The sequence below is a fragment of the Sus scrofa genome, chromosome 18 (assembly GCF_054392235.1).
Source record: "Sus scrofa isolate SSC_HxYL_T2T_F1_AM1 chromosome 18, Sscrofa_HxYL_maternal_Yorkshire_Landrace_v2.0, whole genome shotgun sequence".
In the NCBI taxonomy this organism is placed as follows: domain Eukaryota; kingdom Metazoa; phylum Chordata; class Mammalia; order Artiodactyla; family Suidae; genus Sus; species Sus scrofa.
Genome location: NC_139400.1, coordinates 54,834,474 through 54,858,318, shown reverse-complemented (window position 1 = coordinate 54,858,318; position 23,845 = coordinate 54,834,474). Strand labels below are relative to the sequence as shown.

At 46.5% G+C, this 23,845-nt stretch overlaps 1 protein-coding gene across 3 annotated transcripts in view; it reads left to right on the top strand.

The window, feature by feature from the left end:
- Positions 1 to 23,845, top strand: part of LOC146395061 (uncharacterized) — a 176,408-nt gene that overhangs the window by 150,340 nt on the left and 2,223 nt on the right. The window contains exons 3-4 of one of the 3 annotated variants that reach the window (XR_014834100.1): positions 889 to 1,067; positions 6,782 to 8,679. Coding sequence is in view for 1 of the 3 variants with exons in the window: in XM_085005669.1 (XP_084861795.1) it covers positions 17,282 to 17,386; positions 18,559 to 18,665 (212 nt within the window). In the remaining 2 variants the exon portion in view is untranslated. Of the gene's footprint in view, positions 1 to 888; positions 1,068 to 6,781; positions 8,680 to 17,281; positions 17,387 to 18,558; positions 18,666 to 23,845 lie in introns of those variants that run through there. The other 2 variants (XM_085005669.1, XR_014834101.1) reach the window with 2 other exon arrangements.

Genomic DNA, 23,845 nt, shown 5'->3' with positions numbered 1-23,845 from the left:
CGGCATTGTACTGCCATTTAACTCCAGCCCATAAAACGGGCGATAAAGCTGAGGGCTTCACACCAAAACAGAAGCCCCCCCCCAAAAAAAAAAACCCGACCATAACTTTCTGTGACAAGCTCACCTCCACCGCTGCCACTCTGAGGCTGGAAACTTTCACTGATGAAGCACATGGAGGCAGGTGACTCCCGAGGCCTCGGAGCCTCAAATTTCAGCCCCGGCTTCATTGTTAAGTCATCCTTTATTGTAGACAGAACAACCCCAGACCTCGGATATAATTAACACATGCCAGGTTTCATCAGAACCAGGGTACTTGTTGTTTGGAAACTAATGAAAGCAAATAGATGTTACTTAACACCGTCCATAATGAAAGGTCTTTTGTGGTTCTCAATTTTGATTACTGTTTTTTGATGCTAAGAAGAATGCCACTTGGTATGTGCATAAACAAAGAAGATAAATGGCCAGGATGAGAATGAGTTGTCCATAATCTGATTAAAGCAATAGAGCTGGCTCCTAGGAGAACCACACGGGGTTTAATGATTGGGTTGTTGTTCTTAATATGTCTCATGTTCACTCTTAAAGAAATCAAGAAAAATGTTAAGAGGTTACTGATATTTCACTCTGGCGTTGGGCTGTCAGAGCTTCTGACAGGGAAAGAACATTCTCTTTGGCTGGAACATAAAGTCCAGCCACGTAGGAAGCTCATTTGCCCAAATGATAGCAGGAGGCATTTAAAACCGAAATCTGCCCCCATTCACTCACTCCGCGGGCAGAGCCGTCACGGATGAGGCAAGGACAGGCTTGGCTTTGCTGAAGGTGCGATGTGATAAAATAGCTGAGAAACGCCACTCATCTTCTGTTTCGTTAATTCCTCTTCCTTCTTGACAGAATGCTTCCGGATTTCAGGAAGATGTCTGCTAGCGTTCGGATAGTAAATACATTCTTTAAAAGCTCGGGGATACTCTAGGCTGCTGGGATGTTAGGGAGAAGAGTCACACCATTCTCAAGCTCTGCAGGAGCTGGCCATGGTTGAATGTAGTGAGTTGCTTCTTCATTCCTTCCTGTTGGTGAGTTCCAAGGTCCTGTGTGTGTGTGTGTGTGTGTGTGTGTGTGTGTGTGTGTGTGTGTGCATAGTCACACCGTTACTCATAGGTGACTGGTCCTAGAAATCTACGTCAGTCTAACAGCTTGAGCGACAGAGAGAGGGCTGACTCTGGCTACTGTGCATCGCCTCCAGGATACACAATCAACATAAGCTCTCAGGAATCTAATAAATTTTAAGATGACTCCAGTGACATTCAGCCATTAAGATCTTTGTTGCCTTTGAAAATCTACACTGGGTCATTGGATTCTGGATGGACAGGAATTGGGTTATTTTGCTTATTTTATTTTTTATTTATTTTTGGGGGGGCCATGCCCACAGCACACAGAGGTTCCCTAGGCAAGGATTGAACCCACACCATAGCAGCGATCTGAATGCTGTAGTGACAATACTGGATCCTTAACCTACTTCACCACAAAGGCACCCCTGTTCTGCTTATTTAAAACCGGTCATCTAAGTGATTTTGAGTGCTCAGAACTTCAGTTTCAGTTCCTCAGATACATATTTGAACATCCACTGTGTGTTAATGTCCCATTTTACAGATGAGAAAGCTGAGGTTCAGAGAGATTAAATAACTTCCCCAAGACCCCTAGCTGAGTGGTTAGTCAGTAGCTTAGTCCCAACTGAATAAAATCCATCTGATTCTCAAGTTTACCTTTCTGCCATCCTACTGGTCTCAATCAACAGTTAAACCTCCATGTTTCAATGAATATGAAATATCCCTGTGTGGTCTCTTTTCTTTTCTTTTGCTTTTTAGGCCCGAATATGTGGCACACGGAGGTTCCCAGGCTAGGGGTCGAATCGGAGCTGCAGCCACCAGCCTAACCCACAGACTCAGCAAGGCTAAATCCAAGCTGCATCTCTGACCTACACCACAGCTCACGGCAACACCAGATCCTTAACCCACTGAGTGAGCCCAGGGATTGAACCTACGTCCTCATGGATACTAGTCAGGTTCATTACTGCTGAGCTGCAACAGGAATTCCCGTGTGGTCTCTTTTCTTGATAGAGCCTATGAATCTGACAAAAACAGGTGATTGGCCCTCTCCCAGGCAAGGAGAAGCACAGAGGCTTGGCCTGCTTGCTCCCTGCACCTGGGCAGGTGGGGCATGATTTCCACGTACTTCTCAGCTCCTTGTTAGTGGCCTCCTCTTTCCCTCGCAGACCAGACTTCGGCTTCCGTCACTTCCCAAGCCCAACAGACTGGTTGGGTTCCCAGAGACATGGGAAGGACATTGGTTGGAAATGAATTGAGAGAGAGTTGTCTTTTCTGAGCCTTTCCCTTCTCCCACTGGCCCATTTTGGAGCCATGTGGTCGGTCACATCTTGGCACCACCACTCGCGGGCAGGGAGAGGAAATGAAAGGAGATGACAAAACCACAGCTGTGTTATTTATTAGGCCTCGATTTTTTTTTAAATGATGGAGAAAAAGGTGGAACTAAGCTGCTTTCTCTTAGAAAATGCTGGCAGTAATTTTAGTGGCAGGTTTTAAACATCTGAATGTATTAGCTATAATGAGCTCTGCAGCAGGGTGGTGAGGAGAGAGCCCAAGGCTCATTGGCAGGGTCGGGGTGACCTTGGGCAAGCCACTTCCCATCTCTAGGCCTCAGTTCCCCCTTCTGTACCGAGCGCCCGTGCAGCCTGGTGATCCCTGTGACTTCCTGGGAATGCGGCCAGGGGTGGGGCAGACCACCTGCTCTGGAGTCAGCTGATGGCTCTGAATCTTGACTCTGTTGGAGTTCTCATTGTGGCTCAGTGGAAACGAACCTGACTAGTGCCCACGAGGAAGCTGGTTTGATCCCTGACCTCGCTCAGTGGGTTAACTATCCGGGGTTGCCACGAGCTGTGGTGTAGGTCGCAGGCAGGGCTTGGATCTGGTGTTGCTGTGGCTCTGGTGTAGGCTAGCAGCAATAGCTCTGATTCGACCCTTAGCATGGGAACATCCATGAGCCACACCTGTGGCCCAAAATAAAATAGAGTCTTAGCTCTGTCAATCAGTCCTTGCAGGAGCTGTGTGACCTGGGGTCAGTTACTCAGCTTCTCTGAAGCTCAGTTTCCACCTCTGTAAAATGGGGATAAGGGTCCAGCTCAGTGTTCATTAAGAGGTTTGGACTGGTCAATGCATGAATAGCTTCTGGAGAAGGCATTTTCCCAGAACTGGAAGGAAGAACTGGTGAGGAGGATGCTTAGAAGGCAAATGGTCTTGGTGAGACGTGCAGGCTGGGAGAGGCTGGGGTGGGAGAAGTGGGGTTCTGGACGACCCTTCCCAGGAGAGGAGAAAACCAAGTACCTGTTAGTAGCAGGACAGAAAACGGGGTGCCTCAGTGCCAACCTTCGTCAGGAACATGGCCTTGAGGGAAAAAAAGAAATCTCAGAACACTCTCGCTTCCTTGCCTCCTGCTTTTCATTCCTTAACTCTTTATTTTTAATGAAGATGGGAAGGTTTACAATTTTGACAGTTCCATTTATTTCTAGCATTTTCATCTAAAACAATACAATGAGCAGCAATTATTCCACCCGGATGTCGGCTGCAGCTGGATAAATGTCACTAGTAATTAAACGTGCTCTGTGCACTCTGTGCTGTCTCTTCCGTTCGCTGTCTGTCTGTCTGTCTCCTTCTTTACCTCCAACCACCAAACCATCCCTTTGTCCTTCCTCCTTCTCACCCCCACCCTCCATTCTCATAGAGGGGCACAAGAAAGTACCGAATAGGGACCCGGTTGACCTCAAGGGGCTGAACCGCGTGCATGAAGTGCCCAGAAGAGCAAATCCTCCCCCAGAGGGCAGGTGGAGGATCCCAGGGAAGGAGAGCGGCTGCCTTCCATTCCTGGGCTCGCCTTCCACTCCGTATCTAATGCCTCCAGGCCACAGGGGGGCGCCCCAGCTGCTCCTCTGTGCAGGGACGCTGCTCCTCTGGCCTGTCCCTATCAGTATCCTCTGTCCTAAGCAGAGGGTCCTGCATCTGAGCAAGGGGAAGGAGATAACTCCCAAGCCCCAATTTCCCCAGGATTCCTCCTCAGGTGTCACTCACCCAGGTAGCTGGGGCTCTATGGACACCAAGAAAGCAATAGGAGCTTTCTTTGCAAAATCATGGTCAAATATTTATATTTGTTTAGGATTTGCTGTTGTTGTTAATTCTAATTTATTTCCAAAATAAATCTGAATCTCTTTTATAGGTAAACACAGTATTAAAAAAAAAAAAAAAGAACACAAAGGGGGAGTTTCCGTCGTGGCTCAGTGGTTAATGAATCCGACTAGAAACCATGAGGTTGCGGGTTCGATCCCTGGCCTTGCTCAGTGGGTTAGGAATCCAGCGTTGCCGTGAGCTGTGGTGTAGGTTGCGCACATGGCTCGGATCCCACATTGCTGTGGCTCTGGCTTTGGCCGGCAGCTACAGCTCCGATTGGACCCCTAGGCTGGGAACTTCCATATGCTGCGGGAGCGGCCCTAGAAAAGGCAAAAATACAGAAAAAAAAAAAAAAAAAAAGAACAAAAAGGGAAGAAAGTAGAACAGAAATTATGGAAAAGAAGCAGAGGCATTAGATGTCCCCAGACATCTGAGATGAGACCATTAGAACAGCTAGACATGGTTGTGAGCTGAGGCAAAAGGAAAATCTGGGTGACATAATTCATTTCATCTGACAAAATAAAGCATGTACATCTTTTTTTTTTTTCTTTTCTCACTAAGCCACTGCTTCCTGGAACAAACTCAAGGAAAAATTTATTACCTGGGTTCTTGTATAAGTGCATGTTGGATGACCAGTTGAACAAAGCCTTCAAATAGAGTCTCACATAAAGACAAAAAATGTGACATGGACCATTGCCCCTTTCTGAAAGGATGCCAGAGTTAAGATGACAGAGGCAGACCCAATATTTGGTCACTGCATTTCAGATTGGACTTAACACCACCCTTTGAAATCAATTTTTCTTATATCAAAAGTGATACGTGCTTATTGTAGGAAATTTGTCAATTACACATTCAAATAAGAGAAATCTATAAATCCCCCCCACTCATTTAGCCACTATTGACATTTTGGTGTAATCTTTTTATCTTTTTATCTATGCCTAGATATGCGTGCCTACTTTACAAAGATAAGTTACTGCGCATAATGTTTTGCCAAACATTTTTTTCATTTAATAATATACCATGAACATTTTCCATTCAATAAATCTACAATATCTCTTTGAAGGCTTGCGATACTATGTTGGTATTAATGCCGGAGGATACAGCAGAAAGATGTTATCACAATACATTTAGCAAATCCCCTTCATGCTAAATATTTGAGTTTCCAACAACCTTTATAAACAATTCTGTGGTGAACATCCGGGGCTGACCATTCTCAAAGGATCCTCCTTGATTAGCTGTGTTTCAGGGAGGGTGGGTCTAGTCTGTTCAAGGCCAGGTGCCCTAGAGGTCAGTGAATCATTTGCCCAGGGGCTTGTGGGCACAATCTATACTTTTGCACTTGTTCCAGGCAGGAAGGAGGAAATAGTACTCGGAGTCCACAGTCTTGACTTAGCATTTTCTGGGCTGCTTTGTGCTGAGAATAGATATATTTGTTTCTGTCCCTGTGGCCTGCAGCCTCAGAGTAGGATGGAGGCAGAGAAGGCAGAGAGTGGGGTTCACGCTGGCCAGGGATCAGAACCTTGATGGTCCTTGACTGGGTGGGTTTCTAATTTCCCCGGATGTGCTCCCTCTCCTGCAGATCTGTTCATGTCAGGAGCACGGTGGCCCTGGGTGGAGGGGGAATGCGCTTGGATACTCTTGCACGTAGGGAGCGAGGGAGTTTTTCCCCCCTCGGAAGGCACCTGCCATTCGGAAGTGGTTCTCCCTCTCCATGGAAATCTTGAAGGTGGCTTGTGATCTAAGCACCAAGATTGAAATCCCCTCCAAAGAGCCACACAAATACCCGCCCTCCCCTCCCTTCAGGTCCTCTCTATGCGTGCTAATCCCTACGGGACCTCAGGTGGATGAGAAGTTACATTTGAACACGAATAAGGAAGAATTTTTCTGCATAACGGGGTATAGTAGCAAACACAACTCCAGAATGTCCCTGAGCATGTCTGTGTATTCACACACGTCCAACAACTTCACACTAAGCAACACGAGCAGACGTCAATATTTATTCATTACAAATCGGAATTTATTGTAATCATATTCCCAGCACTGTTCTTTTCCTCTGAGTGTCTTTTTATTCTCTAGCTTGTGCTTCAACCCCAAAGGACATACTTTTGACGAAATACTCCATGCAAGACATTGTTGGAGCAACTTTTATTATTCATTAGTGTGTTTTAAGTGGACTTGAATAGAAATGCTTTTTGCTAAAGTAAAAATGCATCTGTCCCTATGATCTAATTGCACAACTGGTTAGAATTTTTCTCTCTCAGTTCAAAGGGAAACTTGGTTTCAGCAAATTTGTTTTTAATAAAACTGTGTTATCTATGATAAATATATTTCACTTTGTTCAAATGGATCTGATTGGGAAAACATATTGAGCAGAAGTACTGGTAGAGCTTAATTTCATTGCTTTGAGAAAACGTATTGAATGCTGGTTTGAATTAAATTCTATTTGTTTTAATAAAAGTGTATTGGCCTGAGTGTACATATATTTGTTTTAGTGGCAGTGCATTGGATCCAATAAAACTATATTGGCTTCACTGCTTATGTCTCCTTTTCAGTGAAAATGGATTGAATGGGAAAACGAAATAGGCATGAAGCTGCCGGCCCTGAGGTCTCTGCTTGGAGAGAGTATCCAAATAACTGGGAGCAAGTGGGTTTCCATAGACTTTACATCAAAATTCGCTTTTAAATTTAAATACCTTTTACGATCAAGGACTCCGACATGAGGCTGAATTGCCACCATAAAGACTGCAAATTTTCTGAAGCAGCCCTCTCCACGGACAAGTTATGGGGCTGTCCAAGGCACCAGGGGGAGATATTTTACAAAAGCCAAGAGAGCGGGTTTGTCAACATCCCTAAAGCTTTATATGGGCCTCATTGGTTCCAATAAGAGGCTTGTCTGCCAGGCATCCCTAAATTCCTTATGTGAGCAGAGACGAGCTCAGGAGTGCTCCCTGAGGATGTGGCTGGCCCATCAGCACTGAAACAGGTCTGACTTTGAACTGATTAAAAGGGGGAAGAATTGAAACAAATGTTACCCTGAGACAAACATCAGAATCACCAGGCTTCTCATGGATTATAGACCTCAGGGAGGAGTCAGCTCTCAGAGGGAGTTGACATTGGTCCAGCCATCAGAGAACGACAGCCTGTGCAAAGTACCGTGACCAACCCGCAGAGCTGTATGTGGCTCCCTGGTGCCCAGGTCTATAGACGTTTGTCTGCATAGGCTCCCGGACCCAAAGACCGAAGTTAACATCATGAGGATTGGAGTTCCCTTCGTGGCTCATAGGTTAACAAACCTGATTAGTATCATGAGGTGGGTTCCATCCCTGGCCTTGCTCAGTGGGTTAAGGATCCGCCCTTGCCATGAGCTGTGGTGTGGGTCGCAGATGCAGCTCAGATCCTGAGTTGCTGTGACTGTGGCGTAGGCTGGCAGCTATAGCTCCAATTCGACGCCTAGCCTGGGAACCTCCATATGCTGTGAGTGCAGCCCTAAAAAGACAAAATAAATAAAATAAAATAAGATGCTCCTTTAAAAAATAAAAATAATCTCCAAAATTTATAAACAACTTCTGCAGCTCCATACCAAAAAAACAAACAACCCCATCAAAAAATGGGCAGTAGATCTAAACAGACAATTCTCCAAAGAAGACGTACAGATGGCCAAGAAACACATGAAAAGATGTTCAGCGTCACTCATTATTAGAGAGATGCAAATCAAAACCATGATGAGGTACCACCTTACACCAGCCAGAATGGCCAGCATCCAAAAGTCTACAAATAATAAGTGCTGGAGAGGGTGTGGAGAAAAAGGAACCCTCGTACACTGTTGGTGGGATTGTAAGCTGGTGCAACCACTGTGGAAAGCAGTATGGAGATTCCTCAGAAAACTAAACATAGAACTAAGAACTACCATTTGATCCAGCAATCCCACTCCTGGGCATCTATCCAGAGAAAACCACGACTCGCAAAGACACATGTACTCCGATGTTCATTACAGCACTATTTACAATAGCCAAGACATGGAAACAACCTAAATGTCCATCGAAAGAGGAGTGGATCCAGAAGATGTACATATACACAATGGAGTATTACTCAGCTATCAAAAAGAATGAAATACCAGCATTTTTAGCAACATGGATGGACCTAGAAACTATCATGCTTAGTGAAGTCAGCCATACAATGAGACACCAACATCAAATGCTTTCACTGACATGTGGAATCTGAAAAAAAGACAGACGGAACTTCTTTGCAGAACAGATGCTGACTCACAGACATTGAAAAACTTATGTTCTCCGGAGGAGACAGTTTGGGGGGTGGGGGTATGTGCTTGGGCTGTGGGATGGAAATCCTGTGAAATCAGATTGTTATGATCATTATACAACTACAGATGTGATAAATTCATTTGAGTCATAAAAAAATGAAAAAAAATAAATAAAATCATGAGGATTAATAATATCAGCTGTTATTCTTACGTGACTGTCTATTAAGAGAGCATGTGCTCTGAATTGCTCTTCTCCTCCAGCAGATGAACTTAACCTGACTCTTCTCCCCAGTTTCCTTTAGCCTTGATGAGGCATAAATGCAAATACTACTTTTATTAACACCTTTGCTCCAACCAAATGTGTTAACAAGCTCTAGATTTCAGCCTTTCCATGAGTAACTGCTAATTCTCAACAAGAACTGTTACCAAGGAACACTCAGCCTTTGGTGTAGAGTTGCTCATTTTTTGAATACCTGAATTCTTACAAGATCTTCAAGGTTAGGAGAGCAAAACTGATTAGTGGATTTTGTTTCTCCTCCTATGCAAATATTCCCAATGCAATTATATGTTGGAAGTTGAGAAAAAACTGGCATCGGTGATGTTAAAACTTTGCTCTGAGGTCCTTGGAGATGTGGCTTTGCGACCCTGGGGGACAGCACGTGGTTCCCTTGGTCAGAATATAGTACCATCCACCACATTATGGAAGCATGATGTGGGGCTAGGTGTACAAAGCAAAGTACAACTTAGTTCACTGTCCTCATGAAGGAGTTTTCAAATAATAAAATCCTCGGATAATTCTAGTATCAAACCACATGGATGGCGAATCTGGTAGTACTTTGGGAAGGCTCACTGCTGGGTTTTGAGGATGGCGGAGAAGAGAGACTAGATGTATCTGGGAATCAGAAAATCTCATGTGTATGTTTGCTTGGTCTCCTTGAGCACCAGCTTAAAAAAAAAAAGCGACAAAACAAAGAAACAACACATCTATGGCGGGGGGGCAATTTGAAACAGCATTTCCTCTGGACAGACCTATGAGAAAAAGGCAGACCTCCCCTTTCCTTAAGAGCAGTGAAATTATTTGGGAGATGATTTCAGGAAGCCCCAGAAGGCACGTGGGGAAGTGAGACAGAGGAAGGACAAAGGCTTTGCTGTTAAGCAAGTGGCCACTGAGGTCAACTGCAGATTGACCGGCTGTAGCAACCTGGGAGTTGGCACAGAACTTGTGTCTTAGAGTTGTCCCGCTCAAGGGACAAGGAGTTGAGGCATTTATATACCAGCACCGGTTTACACACCAGCACCCGTCCTCACTGGCTGAGAGCTCCTCCTGAGGAGAATTAATTCTCTGGTGCATTGGAGCCAGGGGAGCCCAGAGTGGGCCCTAAAAAAGCTTTCAGACAAGGAAGGCAAGTGAAACGGTCAGGTCAAAAGTGAGGGCAAAGTACTGACAAGATACACTCTCCCAGGATGCTCACTTTGCAGATGAGTAAACTGAGACATGGAGGGTAAGTAGTTTGCCCAGTGACACAGCTAATAAACAGCACAGGAGGAATGCAAACCCAGCCTGCTTCCGGGGAACGGCAGTGATTTAACCACTAAGCCACACTGTCTTGGCCATGCTGTCCCACCGAAGAAGCTGAAGTGCCTCCCAAGAGCTAAAAACCATGCTTTGAGGGGGTTTACACTGCATCAGGGCTGTGGGGCTGAGTATGGCAGGGAGGAGAGGGGTACAGAAGTGCTTTACTGCCTGAGCTTCTGCCTCTTGCCGGCCCAGATAGTGGCATATTATAGGCTGAACCGGACTTTCCTATCTAGGGATCTCTTTACTAGATGCCACGCTCAGCTTGTCCTGCAGTATATCTTTATGAATAACCACATAACCATGCACTCCCGGGTCATTTGCAGCGAGCCACGGGGCTTCCGAGTCCACCAGTCCCCATGTTGTCCCCATTCCAAGCTCATCCTTTTGCAGTCGGCTTTTCCATTCCAGCAGCACCTGCTGGCTGCTAGCTGCTTTGTAAAGTAAGTTATGATGACTTGGTGCTATAAAAGAAAAAAACAGCAATCCTCACAGCTGTTCTGATTCCATTTAATGAAATGGTGGTGACATCTGAATGTCACAATTGCAGAGAGGCTTGTTGTGGTTGCTGAGAGGAGAAAGATCAGTATTATTCCCCGGGCTAATATCTCATATGACAGTCCTGCAGTTATCATTGTTCTGTGTCAGTCCGTGGTTGCTGCTGTGTCCCTCTTAGTAGGGAGAGACTCCAGATAACCCAGCTCTAGTTATTTTTCATTACCTGTAAATACAAATGGACAGCCAGGGTGGAGAGGATGCAGGCAGTATTGTGAAGATGAGTAAGATTTGCCGGTGGAAAGAAGCACTCAACTAACAGTGCCTGACATTCGAGAATTCAAAAAGCATGCTGTCTCAGGAAAGCCAAGAGTGTAGGTGTCATCCCATCAGAAAGTGCCCGAAAAATCTGTGGTATCTCCTTCTCGCCACACAAAGAGTGGAGAGGGCGGTGTGGGGAAGATATCAGATAGCAAATGTGGAGGCAAGTCAAGAAGCCAGTCTCCTCAATCAATTATGCCAGAGTATTATCGAATCAATGAATTCACAGTGTGAGTGCTTGTGGCAGATGGACGAACACTTGTCGGCTATCGGGAGCCATGAGAGAGTCAGATTTATTTTCAAAGCTTGTTTGTCTCATTTCTCCTGCCTGGTGCTGGAAGGCAGAGCATGCATCTGTGATTTTTCAAATGCAAGAGATCTCCAATGATTTTCTAGCCTGTGAGATTGGGCTCTGCGAGCTAAAACCTCTGGGACTTCCAGCTTTCTTCTCTCCGGCATGATGACAAAGGGAGTCTCTCCACGCCTGCAGGCCTCAGCAATAGCGGGACAAGGTGGTTGTGTTCCACGAACTGGTCTCCCAGACTTGGCTGTAAAGGCGGGGGTTTGCTCCACTGTGACCTCCGGATAGGCTCTCAGGACACTTCCACCGGTGGCGTAGCCCGAGTCGGGATGACTGACCTTGAGCATGTGTTACTGGTGGTCACTGGGCAGTGCTGTTCCCCCTTCCAACTGCCAAGGGTTCTGCATTCTTAGTTGGCAGAGAACTTGAGATGAGCTCTCATCCCAGCTGATCAAGGAGGAAAGGGGTACCTCTCGAGTCAGAATTGGTAACTTCACAGCATCTGCCATCAGCTCCACAGAATGGTTCCTTTTTGCGGGAGGGATATCTTTCCCATTTTGTGTATGAGAACAAGTGGAAGTCCAGCAAGGAGTCCGTGAACGTCCAGGGTCTGAATTCGTAGCCTCCAACCTTAGGCATCACTGAGAAGCCTCCATAAACAAATTCTAAGTCTTTAGGGCAGAGCAGGTCATCGTCTCCACGGCGGGTAGAGGCTGGCCAGAACCTCAGGCCCTGTGCCCCAGTGTGCTCCTTCATAACCCATCCATTCAATTAGTCGCTCAGCAAACCTTGATAAGGCCAGAGGTTCTCAACCCTAGCCCACCACTGACCAATTAAATCAGACTTTCTGGATGATCCTATTATGCAATGTTGAATCACTGTGCCAGGCGATAAGGACGCTGTCACGTGGGGGAGAGTGATGAGATGGAGCAAGGGCTGTCAAAGAAATAAGCCCAAGCTTCAGTGCAGGACAGAGAGAAGCAGTCCCAAACACAGGTGAGGCAAGGAGATGAAGTCCAGGGGGACTTTCTGGAGGAGGTGACCCAGAGCTGCTTTCACAGGAGAAGCAGGAATTGTGCATCATCAAGTCAAAGAATGGAGCAGATAGACCATGCAAAGTCCTGGAGACTCTGCAGGGAGCTTGCTGTGATCAATGTGTAAAGTGCAAGTCAGAGGGAGAGGGTGGGCAGATGGGAGGAGAGGCCACTTGGTGAGTGCGGGATGCTGGGGAGGTCAGCCTGTTTCACCGGAAGACGCTGTAGGTTGAAGGGATTAAGCTGATCGCATTGATTAGCTGATCAGAAGGGGCATTCTGGCAGCTGAATGGGAAAAAAATAGGAGAAGGTTTTAAACAGAGAATGAGCAAACCAAAATCATTAAAATTTGCCACCATTTCCCATCAGGGTTTATATACGAATCTTGCAGAAAAAGACAAAGTTTGCTTGAAAAAAAAAATTACTACAAGAGTCCCACTGGATTGTTTTAGGGAAGTACTTTTTAAAAATTGAAAAACTGAACTTGAAATTGAAAAGGTAAAAGTTTGCTCCAAATATGTATTTTTGGGGATATATATATATATATATATATATATATATACATACATATATATATGTAATTGCTTGATTCTTTAAACCAATCACTTCTGACTTGGGCTTTTTGGGGTGATGATATTTGATGAGCCCTTCTGGGCCCCGCCTTCCAGCTGAAAGGAGAGTCCTTTGTAGGGTTCAGAACCCAGCTTCTGGAATCAGAGAAATCTGGACTTAAATCCCAGGTCTGGCTCCAACTAGCTGTGTGACCTTGAGAAATTTACTTAACCTCTCTGTACCCTGGTTATTCATCTGTAAAGTAGGATGACAGTAGCACTTCTCTCCCAGATTACAAGATGACACACACGCAAGGCACTCCAAAATAACAGAAGGAACCAAAGGACAAAGGACCAAAAACAAGTGACTCAGAAAGGAAATGGGACCATCCATTAAGTGAAGCCTATTCCTGTTATATTCTACTCTGATGTGATCTGGCAACTTTGATTTTTTAACAAAGTTGTCATCGCGTGGGTCAGTCTTTCCAGCCAGTCGTTATAGCCTCTGTGTAGAGGCAGTCCTTTAACCTGAAGGGTTCTGTGCTGCGCTCCTGGACCAAAACCCAGCCTGCAAATGCCTGTGTTCTTCCTGCATCTCTCTTGCCTGGTGCAGGCGGAGGGGAATTTGGCTCCTTCTCTTGCGATATCTGCAGTAACCCATCCGCTGCTGTGCTGAAGGATGTGTTCCTCGCTCCCCTCTCCCCTTTAATGTGCCATTAAATCAAATACTCTATTAGCAGAATTAGTCCATTCAGTGTCTGCACTGAAACATCCTGCGAATTGCGTGATGTCTCTCGCAAATGGCCCTGCACTCTGGGGTCTACTTCAGCAGTTTATATCCTGCGGAGGAGGGCCGCGCTGCCCAAGGATCTGCCTGCCTTCCTCTAAGTGAAATATTATGGCTTCCACAAAGGATAATTATTTCCATCATTTTGCCACGTGCAAACCTGGTGCGTTCAAACCCCGTTGATCCGGCGCTGGCCCAAGGCCTGCTGTCCGCACACCTGCAGCCCAGGATCGGCCTTGGCCATGGCCTTCTCATCCGCTCGGCTTCTCTGCTCTGCGTGAGTGCACTCCAGACGCTGGTGCCAAAATGTGTGCCTTTGCTGAGAGTTAGAACATGGAGAAATCCTCTTCCCCAATGAATCTGGGGCAGGAACAGAGTGTCTTTGCTTTTATATTCTCCAGCAAGGGCTGTGGGTTAAAACTCAGCACCCATATTCCACTCCCTTATTTACACTTGTCACCCAATAAATGTGCAAGCAGCCAATGACAACTGCCTGCCGCCGTCATCACCCTCCTGTGCTCTGAAGACCCGCGGGATGTCCAGCACGCAATGTTACGGACATTCACCTTGGGCGTGTTGATTCTTCACATGCCAGGACTCTGGCTGCTGCTGTGGACACTGTAGCTGCTTTTCCTTTAGACCGAGCTGCATTTAGCCAACATGCATTTAATCTGTTTTGTTCTCTTTTCCTAACGTAGAAAGCCAATGTGTAAGGGAAGTATGTGTTCCTGTAACAGGAATGTATGTGTTCCCCTCCGCCTGCACCAGGCAAGAGAGATGCAGGAAGAACACAGGCATTTGCAGGCTGGGTTTTGGTCCAGGAGCGCAGCACAGAACCCTTCAGGTTAAAGGACTGCCTCTACACAGAGGCTATAACGACTGGCTGGAAAGACTGACCCACGCGATGACAACTTTGTTAAAAAATCAAAGTTGCCAGATCACATCAGAGTAGAATATAACAGGAATAGGCTTCACTTAATGGATGGTCCCATTTCCTTTCTGAGTCACTTGTTTTTGGTCCTTTGTCCTTTGGTTCCTTCTGTTATTTTGGAGTGCCTTGCGTGTGTGTCATCTTGTAATCTGGGAGAGAAGTGCTACTGTCATCCTACTTTACAGATGAATAACCAGGGTACAGAGAGGTTAAGTAAATTTCTCAAGGTCACACAGCTAGTTGGAGCCAGACCTGGGATTTAAGTCCAGATTTCTCTGATTCCAGAAGCTGGGTTCTGAACCCTACAAAGGACTCTCCTTTCAGCTGGAAGGCGGGGCCCAGAATGGGTTGCTGGCCAATATTTAACCCTTTCCAGTGGTGGTGGTGGTGGGGCTGGGAGTTTGTTTTGTAGTAGTTGCCAATTTCCATGGTGTAAATACTGCTACTGTGGCTGATTTCAAGGCACAACGTGACTCCCATTGTTACCAGAAGTGGGGTCTAGGGGCTCACTGCTCTAAAGCCAATAAAGAGGCAGTATTGGTAGTGAGAAAAGTTTGCTTTATTTTGGATGCCAGCAGCTGGGGTGGGGGAGGGCAGAGCCAGAGGCCAATTTCTCCTCAATCAGTGGGCAAGAGCTTTCACGGGTGGAGGGAGGGGGCTGCCTACAGCAACAGCACAGTCAGCTCTGACGTCTTCTTGAAATTGGTCATGCAGCGGTCTGATCAGCAGCATCCTGATTGTTTTAAGTACAGTTAATCTTCAGTTCCAGGGTTGATTGGCTCCCATTTCCTTGAGGCCAGTTCTTGGCATTGTGGCAGCTACAGCCTGCTCATTGTGTAGTTAACTTCTTCCACTAGATGGGGGTTTCAGTGTCTATACGTCAGGTCAAAGGATATGGCTCAGGATTATCTATAGCTCTTGGGAAGGAAATAAAGGAATAAAGGTCCTTGGCTTTAATGACTAAATTATTATTATTCGGTCTCATTTGACTCACTTCTCTGATTAAACTTATTATTATTTGGTCTCATTTTCTCACTTCTCTGATTAAACTTATTCTTTGACTAAAGTTTCTCCATAGACAAAAGGCAGGTGTAGGACATGGAGAGAAGAACCATAGGGTCCTGCTCCGTTTCACCATTACGCAGTATATCCCCAAAATAACCTCACGAGTAGTACTTAGTAGTCAAATAGGGTAAAATCACTAGGTTGGGATGTGTTTTTTGGGTTTTTTGTTTTTTGGATTTTTTTTTTTTTTTTTTTTTTTTTTTTTTTTTTTTTTTTGTCTTTTTGCCTTTTCTTGGGCCGCTCCCACGGCATACAGAGGTTCCCAGACTAGGGGTCTAATTGGAGCTGTAGCCGCCAGCCTACACCAGAGCCACAGCAACTCCAGCTCTAAGCTGCGTCTGTGACCTACACCACAGCTCACGGCAATGCCACCGGATCCTTAACCCACTGAGCAAGGCCAGGGATCGAACCCACAACCTCATGGTTCCTAGTCGGATTCGTTAACCACTGCGCCACGACGGGAACTCCTTGGGATGTGTTTTGAGTGTCTACTTTTTAAAAATATGATTTATTTAATTGTTAGTTTATCAAGCTTACCTCTTGATAATGGCTATATTAACAATTGACTTGCAGAATTCCTCAAAACTTAATGACTGGTTTTCACAAGTAAGAGTAAACCAGCTCCAGCACAACACTGGGTTTGAGAGTAGAAAAAGCTATTTCTTATTTACAATCCAGATCAAATATGGATATTTGCGGTGGCTGTCCACATGGTGAGTTAGGAACCCGGGGTCTCCACCTCTTGAATCTCTATTGCCAGTTGGGTACCTCAGAGCCCTTCATTGCCAACCAGAAGTTGGGGCAATTGCACACAGAACCTGGTGAGGGTGGTTTTCATAGACCAGACTCGGAACTGGTATCTATCACTTTCATCCATATGCCATTGGCTGGTACTCTGTCACACGGCCACACCTAGCTTCGAGAGAGGCTGGGAAATATCATCTAGCTGTGTGCCCGAGAGGCAAAGAATTGGGGTTGGTGGGCAGGTAGCCGGTTTCTGCCACAGCACTAAGAGTGACTCCTGTTCTGGCTGCTGTCAGGAAGCAGGTGGACTAAGGGAAAAGAGCAGCTGGCCCTGCTCTCCTTTCCTTATTAAGCATTCAAGAGTTTAACAGGCATGGACAGTGAAATGAATTGTTATGAAACGGGCAATTAATAAATAGAATTATGCCTGTGTAAGAACCAGGTTGTATATAATTCACTGCTACTGTGACGCGAAAGTGATGCCAGCTGGGCTAGGATGCTCTGGCAGGTGTAGGAGCTGGCTTTTCTAGGCACTTTGGTCCATCTGTCCATCAGTCTGTCCATCCATCTATCTGCCCATCCAATGAGACTTTATTCAGACCCTGTGTTAGCCCTGGCTATACAGATGTACTTAGGAGGTGCTTTTAGCTCAGTGAGGAAGAGAGAATCAGACAAGCCTAAGTTAAGATCTGTGTCTAACTGAGGAGTAAGCAGCTAAAAATCTGGGAAGTGAAGTCTTCCTGAGGAGGCCACATTTGATGTGGATCTAGATAGATGCATGACCAGAATTTTCTAGGCATAGGAGGGGGAAATTCATTCTAGGCAAAGGGAATAATTGCTATACAGATCCAGAGAAGTGGAAGAGTATGTGGCTTGTTCCAGAAATGGCAAGAAACTCAGGGTGGCAATAGATGGGGCTGAAAAGATGTTCACATTAAATTGTGAAGCTCTTTACATGGAGGATATAGGAGTTTCAAATTTGCCTGCAGGACATGCTTCTCAAAATGGAGGACGTGTACTTCCAGGGGTACCCGGTGGTATGTCAGGAGGAAGGCAAGTGTGGATGAAAAGTTCCTCTGTTTGCTCTGTTGAAGGTAAGCCTTTCAAAATGATTTCTGAGAAGGCTTGGCAAAGGAATCTCTCCATTGCAAGGGTCCAATGTCTAGTCCTGGACCAATTCTGCGGTCAGTGGAATGCAATGCTCTGATTGGCTGGGGCTGAGTCACGTGCTGTACCCCTGAGCCTGAGGTGGGAGGGAGCGATCCAGGGATGGAGAGGTGCTACTGGAGGCTCAAGGGCTGAGAGAAGAGAAGCAGTAACTCCTCAGAGGAAAATCCAGACATGGGACAGAAGAACGGGGAGTGGCTGCCAGGTTGCTCACCAGCAGCTGGATCATACAAGTAGAAAAAGCAACTGGACAACTCAGAACTGCCGTTTGCAATAGACAGTGAAGCAGGTGTGAAAGAGGGAAAAATCATTTTATTTCACTTTTCAGTTCTTAAAATAATGGGAGGACCAAGGGAAGAAAGAGATGGCTGCTTTTCTTTTTCTTTTTTTCCTTTTTCTTTTTTGTCTTTTGAGGGCTACACCCGCAGCATATGGAGGTTCCCAGGCTAGGGGTCCAATCGGAGCCGTTGCTGCTGGCCACAGCCACAGCCACAGCAATGTGGGATCCGAGCTGCGTCTGCCACCTATACCACAGCTCCTGGCAACGCCGGATCCTTAACCCACTGAGCGAGACCAGGGATCGAACCCGCAACCTCATGGTTCCTAGTTGGATTTGTTTCCACTGAGCCATGATGGGAACTCTGCAGCTGCTTTTCTGAGACAGAACCATGTGGGAAGCTGGGGAGTTGACCCCCTCGTGTCCAGTCTTTGAAATCTAAACCATGACCACATCTTGCTCCCTGTCAGACTCCTGGTCTGGGTGGCTCCTCAGCAAAACCAGTGGTTTCATTGTGGTCACTGTAATTTTATCAAGTCATGAACCCACAAGGCCCGAGCCAGGAAGGCCCTGCCCCAAAGCAGATAAGCCAGGCTGGTAAGCAGGCGCCCCTCACCTCACATCCTGCCTGATAAAGGGCTCTGGGGAACCACAGAGCCTGGACCAGACCCTGCAGGGCTGCTGGTGAGAAAGGACCCACAGCCAGGCCAAGGTCACTGTCTACTGGCCCTGAGCCCTACCAGAGCCATCTGCATGGTAGGAGTGGTCAGAAAATTAAGACCCTGGAATCAGGCCGAGTTGGAGTCCACTTCTCATCCCCAGCAGGTCCAGAGGCAGGTGGCTTTACCCCTGATTCCCTCACGGAATGTCATGCACGGGAAGACAGCGGCTGCCCTTCAAGGTGGTGGAGCTTCAATAAGCTAGCACAAGTAAGCACCTGGCACAAGGAGGGGGGGTGACGCAGAACAGGAGATGCCAGTCTGCTCGATGGTAAGGCGGGCGCTTAGGAGGAATTGCTATGTGTGCCCAGAGCTTTCCCGAACAAAATCTCGTTTCGTCCCCACTGCCATGGGAGGCATGTCTCATTGTTCTTATCAACTTAGAGGTCACAGAGGTCAAGCCAATGCCCAGAGTTACGCCTGGAAAGTGGGGAGCTGGACTTGACTCCGGGCAGCTAGGGTCGAAAGAGGCCAGGAGAGAAGGGCTTCTCCACCACGATGACCGCAGCAGCTGGAATGACATCCGGAAAGGGGCCTGGGTCTCCTGCCCTCCCTGGTGTTCAGTGCCCTGGGCAGTCACTCCTCCGCAGGCAGAACTGACCACAAATCAAACTGGCAGCTGCGAGCTGTCCCCGCTGAGTGGAGCACAGGGGTAAGGGGAGAATGTCAACGGTGCAAGGCTCCCATTAAAAATTTACGGCCACCATCTAATTTTAGAGCCTTCATTTTTCAACAGGAAAAACGCTACTGTATGTGCCACCAAACTGAAACAAACAGAATGAGTGCCATCGGAAAGGGCCCTCCCTAAGTATGATGCTGTAAAAGTGGCCAGTGGGGAAAACCTTCTTCGTGTTAAATCACCCCACGACCTGCCTTGCCTCTCGTTTCAGACCTGAAAGTCTCCTGAACTCATACTGGAAAATGCTGCAGGCTGGGCCAGGAGAATTCTGGAGACTCATAGGGAGGTGTTGACCTCAGGGTCTCTTATATATTTGCAGCTGGAGTGGGGAGCCCTGGAGACTCCAGTAGGAATGCCAGGTGTGACATAACACCAGTAACAGCAGCCCCCTCCACACACACACACACACACACACACACGAGAAAGCCCAAGGAGGCAGCAAACAATGGCCAACTCGCTGTCAAGAAGCAGATCGGCCATTTCTTTCCATTGTAGTGAAATATTGTCACACAGGCTGAACTAACAATTGTGATAACAATAACAGTTAACATTTATGCAGCATGTACTATGCGCCAGTAACATATCCTGTTAAGGTCACAGTGTACTTTTATCATGACACTGTCATAGTATGTCTGTAATAACAGCAACACCAGCTAACATTTATTTGAATAATTACTTTACCCTCATGATCACATTAATCTTCGAAACTGCAAAACGATGCTTTGATGCTTTTATTATTCCCATTGCACAGATAACAAAACAGGCTGAGGTAGTTGGTGCGTGGCCGTGCTAGACTGCAAACTAAGATGTGTCTGAATCCAGGGCTGGAGGTCTTACCCATGCCAGACACTGCGACACTGCCTCTCGGAGAAGCCCAGGAGTGAGGCTCATTCCCCTTTCGCTTTTCCTAAGCATGTCTTCCTCTGAGTGTGTGTGTGAGTGTGTGTGTGTGAGAGAGAGAGAGAGAGGGAGGGAGATGTAGTTTCTTTTCTTTTATTGGGCTCCAAGCCCATAACTCCTCGCTTGCGTGGTGTGCTGGTGTCAAAGGTGGGCTGAGCGTCCTTCCCCACCCCTAGCTTCCTTCCACTCTAGGAAGTAACTTAATTGTCACATGCTGTTATGGTGTCCCTGGTGACCTCACTTTCTCTTCTCCTCTTCATCCAGGAATTCACCTAAAGCTTGAGCTACAGTCTGACGTTTTAACAACTTTGAGCAGGTTGATGGGGACACTGAGAGTCTGGGACGAGTGAAGTCAATTTTGGCTTTAAGCAAAGGAAGCAGAGGGAGGGATGGAAAAGGCGGGGACGGGGTTGGGGGGGAGAAAGACGGAGACCCAAGTTGAGGTAAGAGGCCTGAGACATTTCCATGATGGCGCAGAGACAGCAAGATCAGGAAGGGACCACGGCTGCTGGGCACGAGGACAAATGGGCTACTCTCCCCTGTGGGCCTGGCCAGACACAGGCTTTGCTCTAGTCTCAGTGGCCATATGACTGATCATGAGAAATCAGATACTGGGAGTTCCTGTCATCAGCGTAAACTAATCTATTATCCATGAGGACGCAGGTTCCATCCCTGGCCTCGCTCAGTAGGTTAAGGATCCGGCATTGCCGTGAGCTGTGGTGTAGGTCGCAGACGTTGCTCGGATCCCATGTTGCTGTGGCTGTGGTGTAGGCCAATAGCTACAGGTCCGATTTGACCCCTAGCCTGGGAACCTCCATATACTGAGGGTATGGCCCTAAAAAGACAAAGAAAAAAAGAAAAGAAATCAGATACTGAGTGAAAGGAGAGTTGCTATGAACACCTTGCTTGCAAACTGATGTAAGAAGAACAGTACATTACAAGGGAGTTTCATTTGGAAACTCTGCCATCCCTCAGCACATCAGGGGAGCCCTGTTACTAAAGGTGTGAAGTTGAGGGGTGCAGCCAGGAGAAATCCATCAATAGACAGTGGACATTTAACTCTTGGTTGCCCTTTATAAAAGAAAAATTTTTTTTTGTCTTTTTAGGGCCACACACCACAGCCACAGCAACGCCAGATCCTTAACCCACTGAGCAAGGCCAGGGATTGAACCTGCGTCATCAAGATACTAGTCGGGTTCACTACTACTGAGCCAGGACGCAAACTCCTAAAAAAAATAGTCTTTTAAGGTTAGAGGCCTTGTCTCCGTACTGGATCATTTCTTCTACATCTACCAAGTTTTGCAGATTTGCTTCCCGGAATCGATGACGGTTTTATGAAATGCTTCCTTCAATGAACTGAGTGAGGACTAGTTGCCCTGCCATCCCAGTGGGATGCCTTGCCTGTGTCCATCTGTGGACACACGCACACGCACACAGATATACTATTTAGTCACTTGGGAATTATTTACTTGTTTGCAGAATGCTGATTGGAAAAATGTGTTTATATTATTGGATAACTAGGACATCCTTATTTCTGCCTGAAAACCTGAAGTTTCTCTTTCTATATATTTTTAAAAATTCATTCTCTAATTTGAAAAGTCATACGTGACTGCAATATTATCGTACAAGATTCAAATCATATAAAAGGGACACGGGAAAATGCGAAAAAGTCCCTTTTACATGATCCAGCCTCCAAAAGGCTTTCATTCCCACCCACCCCTCCAATCCCCCTGCAAGATAAGGCTTTGGTATTTGACCTTTTTTATGTATGTGTAATTATCAACTTAGTGTGCCAAGAAAATCTTTTTTGAAAGTGCCTCCTTTTATACAAGTTTTATTTTCTAGGAAGAGAAAACCTGGCTTAAATATTACCCTTGTTCACTGCAAAGCTGCTTCTCTGAACCTCTGACAACTTTTACCCCAACTTTTACTCTGGCTTCCCTTTGGCTTATTGGTGGAACCTAGTACTTGAATTGCTAATGTTATCTCTGGGGTCAGCCGGGGAATGAAGGAAAGAGCCTGGGTTTTGGCATCTCACCTGGGTTTGAATCTCAACGTGATCACCATTCAGCCGTGCCCTTGGGAAAACTGGGTAGTGTTCATCCCTTCCCAGGGGTCAAAGGCCAGGACTCTAGACCCGAGCTGCCTGGACTCAAATTCCCACTTACTCAGTGGAGAGCTTTTGACAAGCACTTGACCTCTCAGTGCCTTAGTTTCCCCAAATGTGAGATAGGGAAAAAGATAGCATCTCCCTGTTAGGGTTGCTGTGAGGACCAAGGAAGTTAATTTAGTACCTGGCACACACCCAGTGAATGTTCGGTAACATCAGCTGCTTTTTATTACATTCCCATGCGTCCAGAACTCAGTTCTGTGAGTCTACCTGCAGGCAATAGATACCTGCCTGAGGAACAGAATGAGTGCAGTCAAATTATTACAAAGCTAAAAAGACAGCAGAACCTTTAAAGTCCTGGCAGGAATTTCCATCACCAAGGCCAACATAAAGTTATCTTTGGATTCAACACACAGAACTCCCAACGCCCCCTTCTGTTTCGTCCTCCAGCCCATCAACTCCGAGTCCCCCTCACCCCTCGCTCTTTCCTCCTAGTCCCCACCCCCAACCAGGCCAAGGCCCTCTGACCTCACAGCTCTGCGGTGTACTACCTTCCCCGGTGTTCTACGCCTGGCAGTCAGGTCAGGTCTTGAAACACGTCTCACCCATGAAGGAAACTCTGCCTTAACCCATCCCCTTGTTGATTACAGCGACCTTCAAAATTCTCTGTCAAAGTTGTTTCTGAACCTGCCCCTCAACCTAGACTTCTCGCCACCCTCTGAACATGTCTTCCATCACCTCTGCTCTGAGCCAACGGCTTCCAGTTTCCAATGCGATGTGCACGGGAGGCGGGAGGAGGGCTGGATGTGAACACCTTTAAAATCCTTTCCAGTCCTGTAGGCCATTTTTCCGATCATCTACAAATCTGGAACTAATAATGGCTCTGCACTCACTATACACTAAACATTGAAAATGGCCTTTGCTTTACATTCATAAACTCATTTAATTCTCCTCAATTTAATGAAGGGGGTGATATGATTGTCCCATTTTACAGATGAGGAACCTGAGTCTTGGAGATGATAAATCGTGAGTGCAAGGTTGGGAGGACTTGAATACAGACCTGCTCTTGGGGTCAGGGGCAGCAAGTCTCACAGCGCTGTCTCCCCAGCTTGCTTTAGCCTGGGTGAAATATTTCCAAGTCTATCCTCCACCCCCTACCCTCAGTCTTACATTTTCTTTGTCAGACATAAGCAATTGATAAAATAAAACGTGAGTGATTTCTCCTGGGGCTGCATACCGTAACGCACCATGGACCCTGGAATCAAAATCTCTGCAGATATGTATTTGAGGAAGGGCTCCCACAGTAATCCTGCGAGACCTGGCTACAGCTCTGCCCTGGAACCGATCCAGTGGAAGCCATGGTTTCCTCTCTGATCAATATTACCTGGTTGTTGAATCCTTTTATTAATCCTTTGGTTTTGCTACAATCCTGAAAGTAGAATGACCAGCCAGTTGCTCACAGGAAATTTAAGTATTTTGACAGCACAGAAGAGGGGGTACAGCTGGAGGTTTTTGGACCCAGCTCTAACCAGACTTGTCCATCCTTAACAAATTGAGTGCTTCCGGCTCCATCGCTTAGCTTCTGCACAGTGATGGACTTCCGGAGCTTAACTTGCTGCCGACAGCCAGGAGGAAGGAGGCAAAAGGAAACCTTTTAATTTATAGTAAATGCAGATCAGTTGTGTGTGTGTGTGTGTTTGT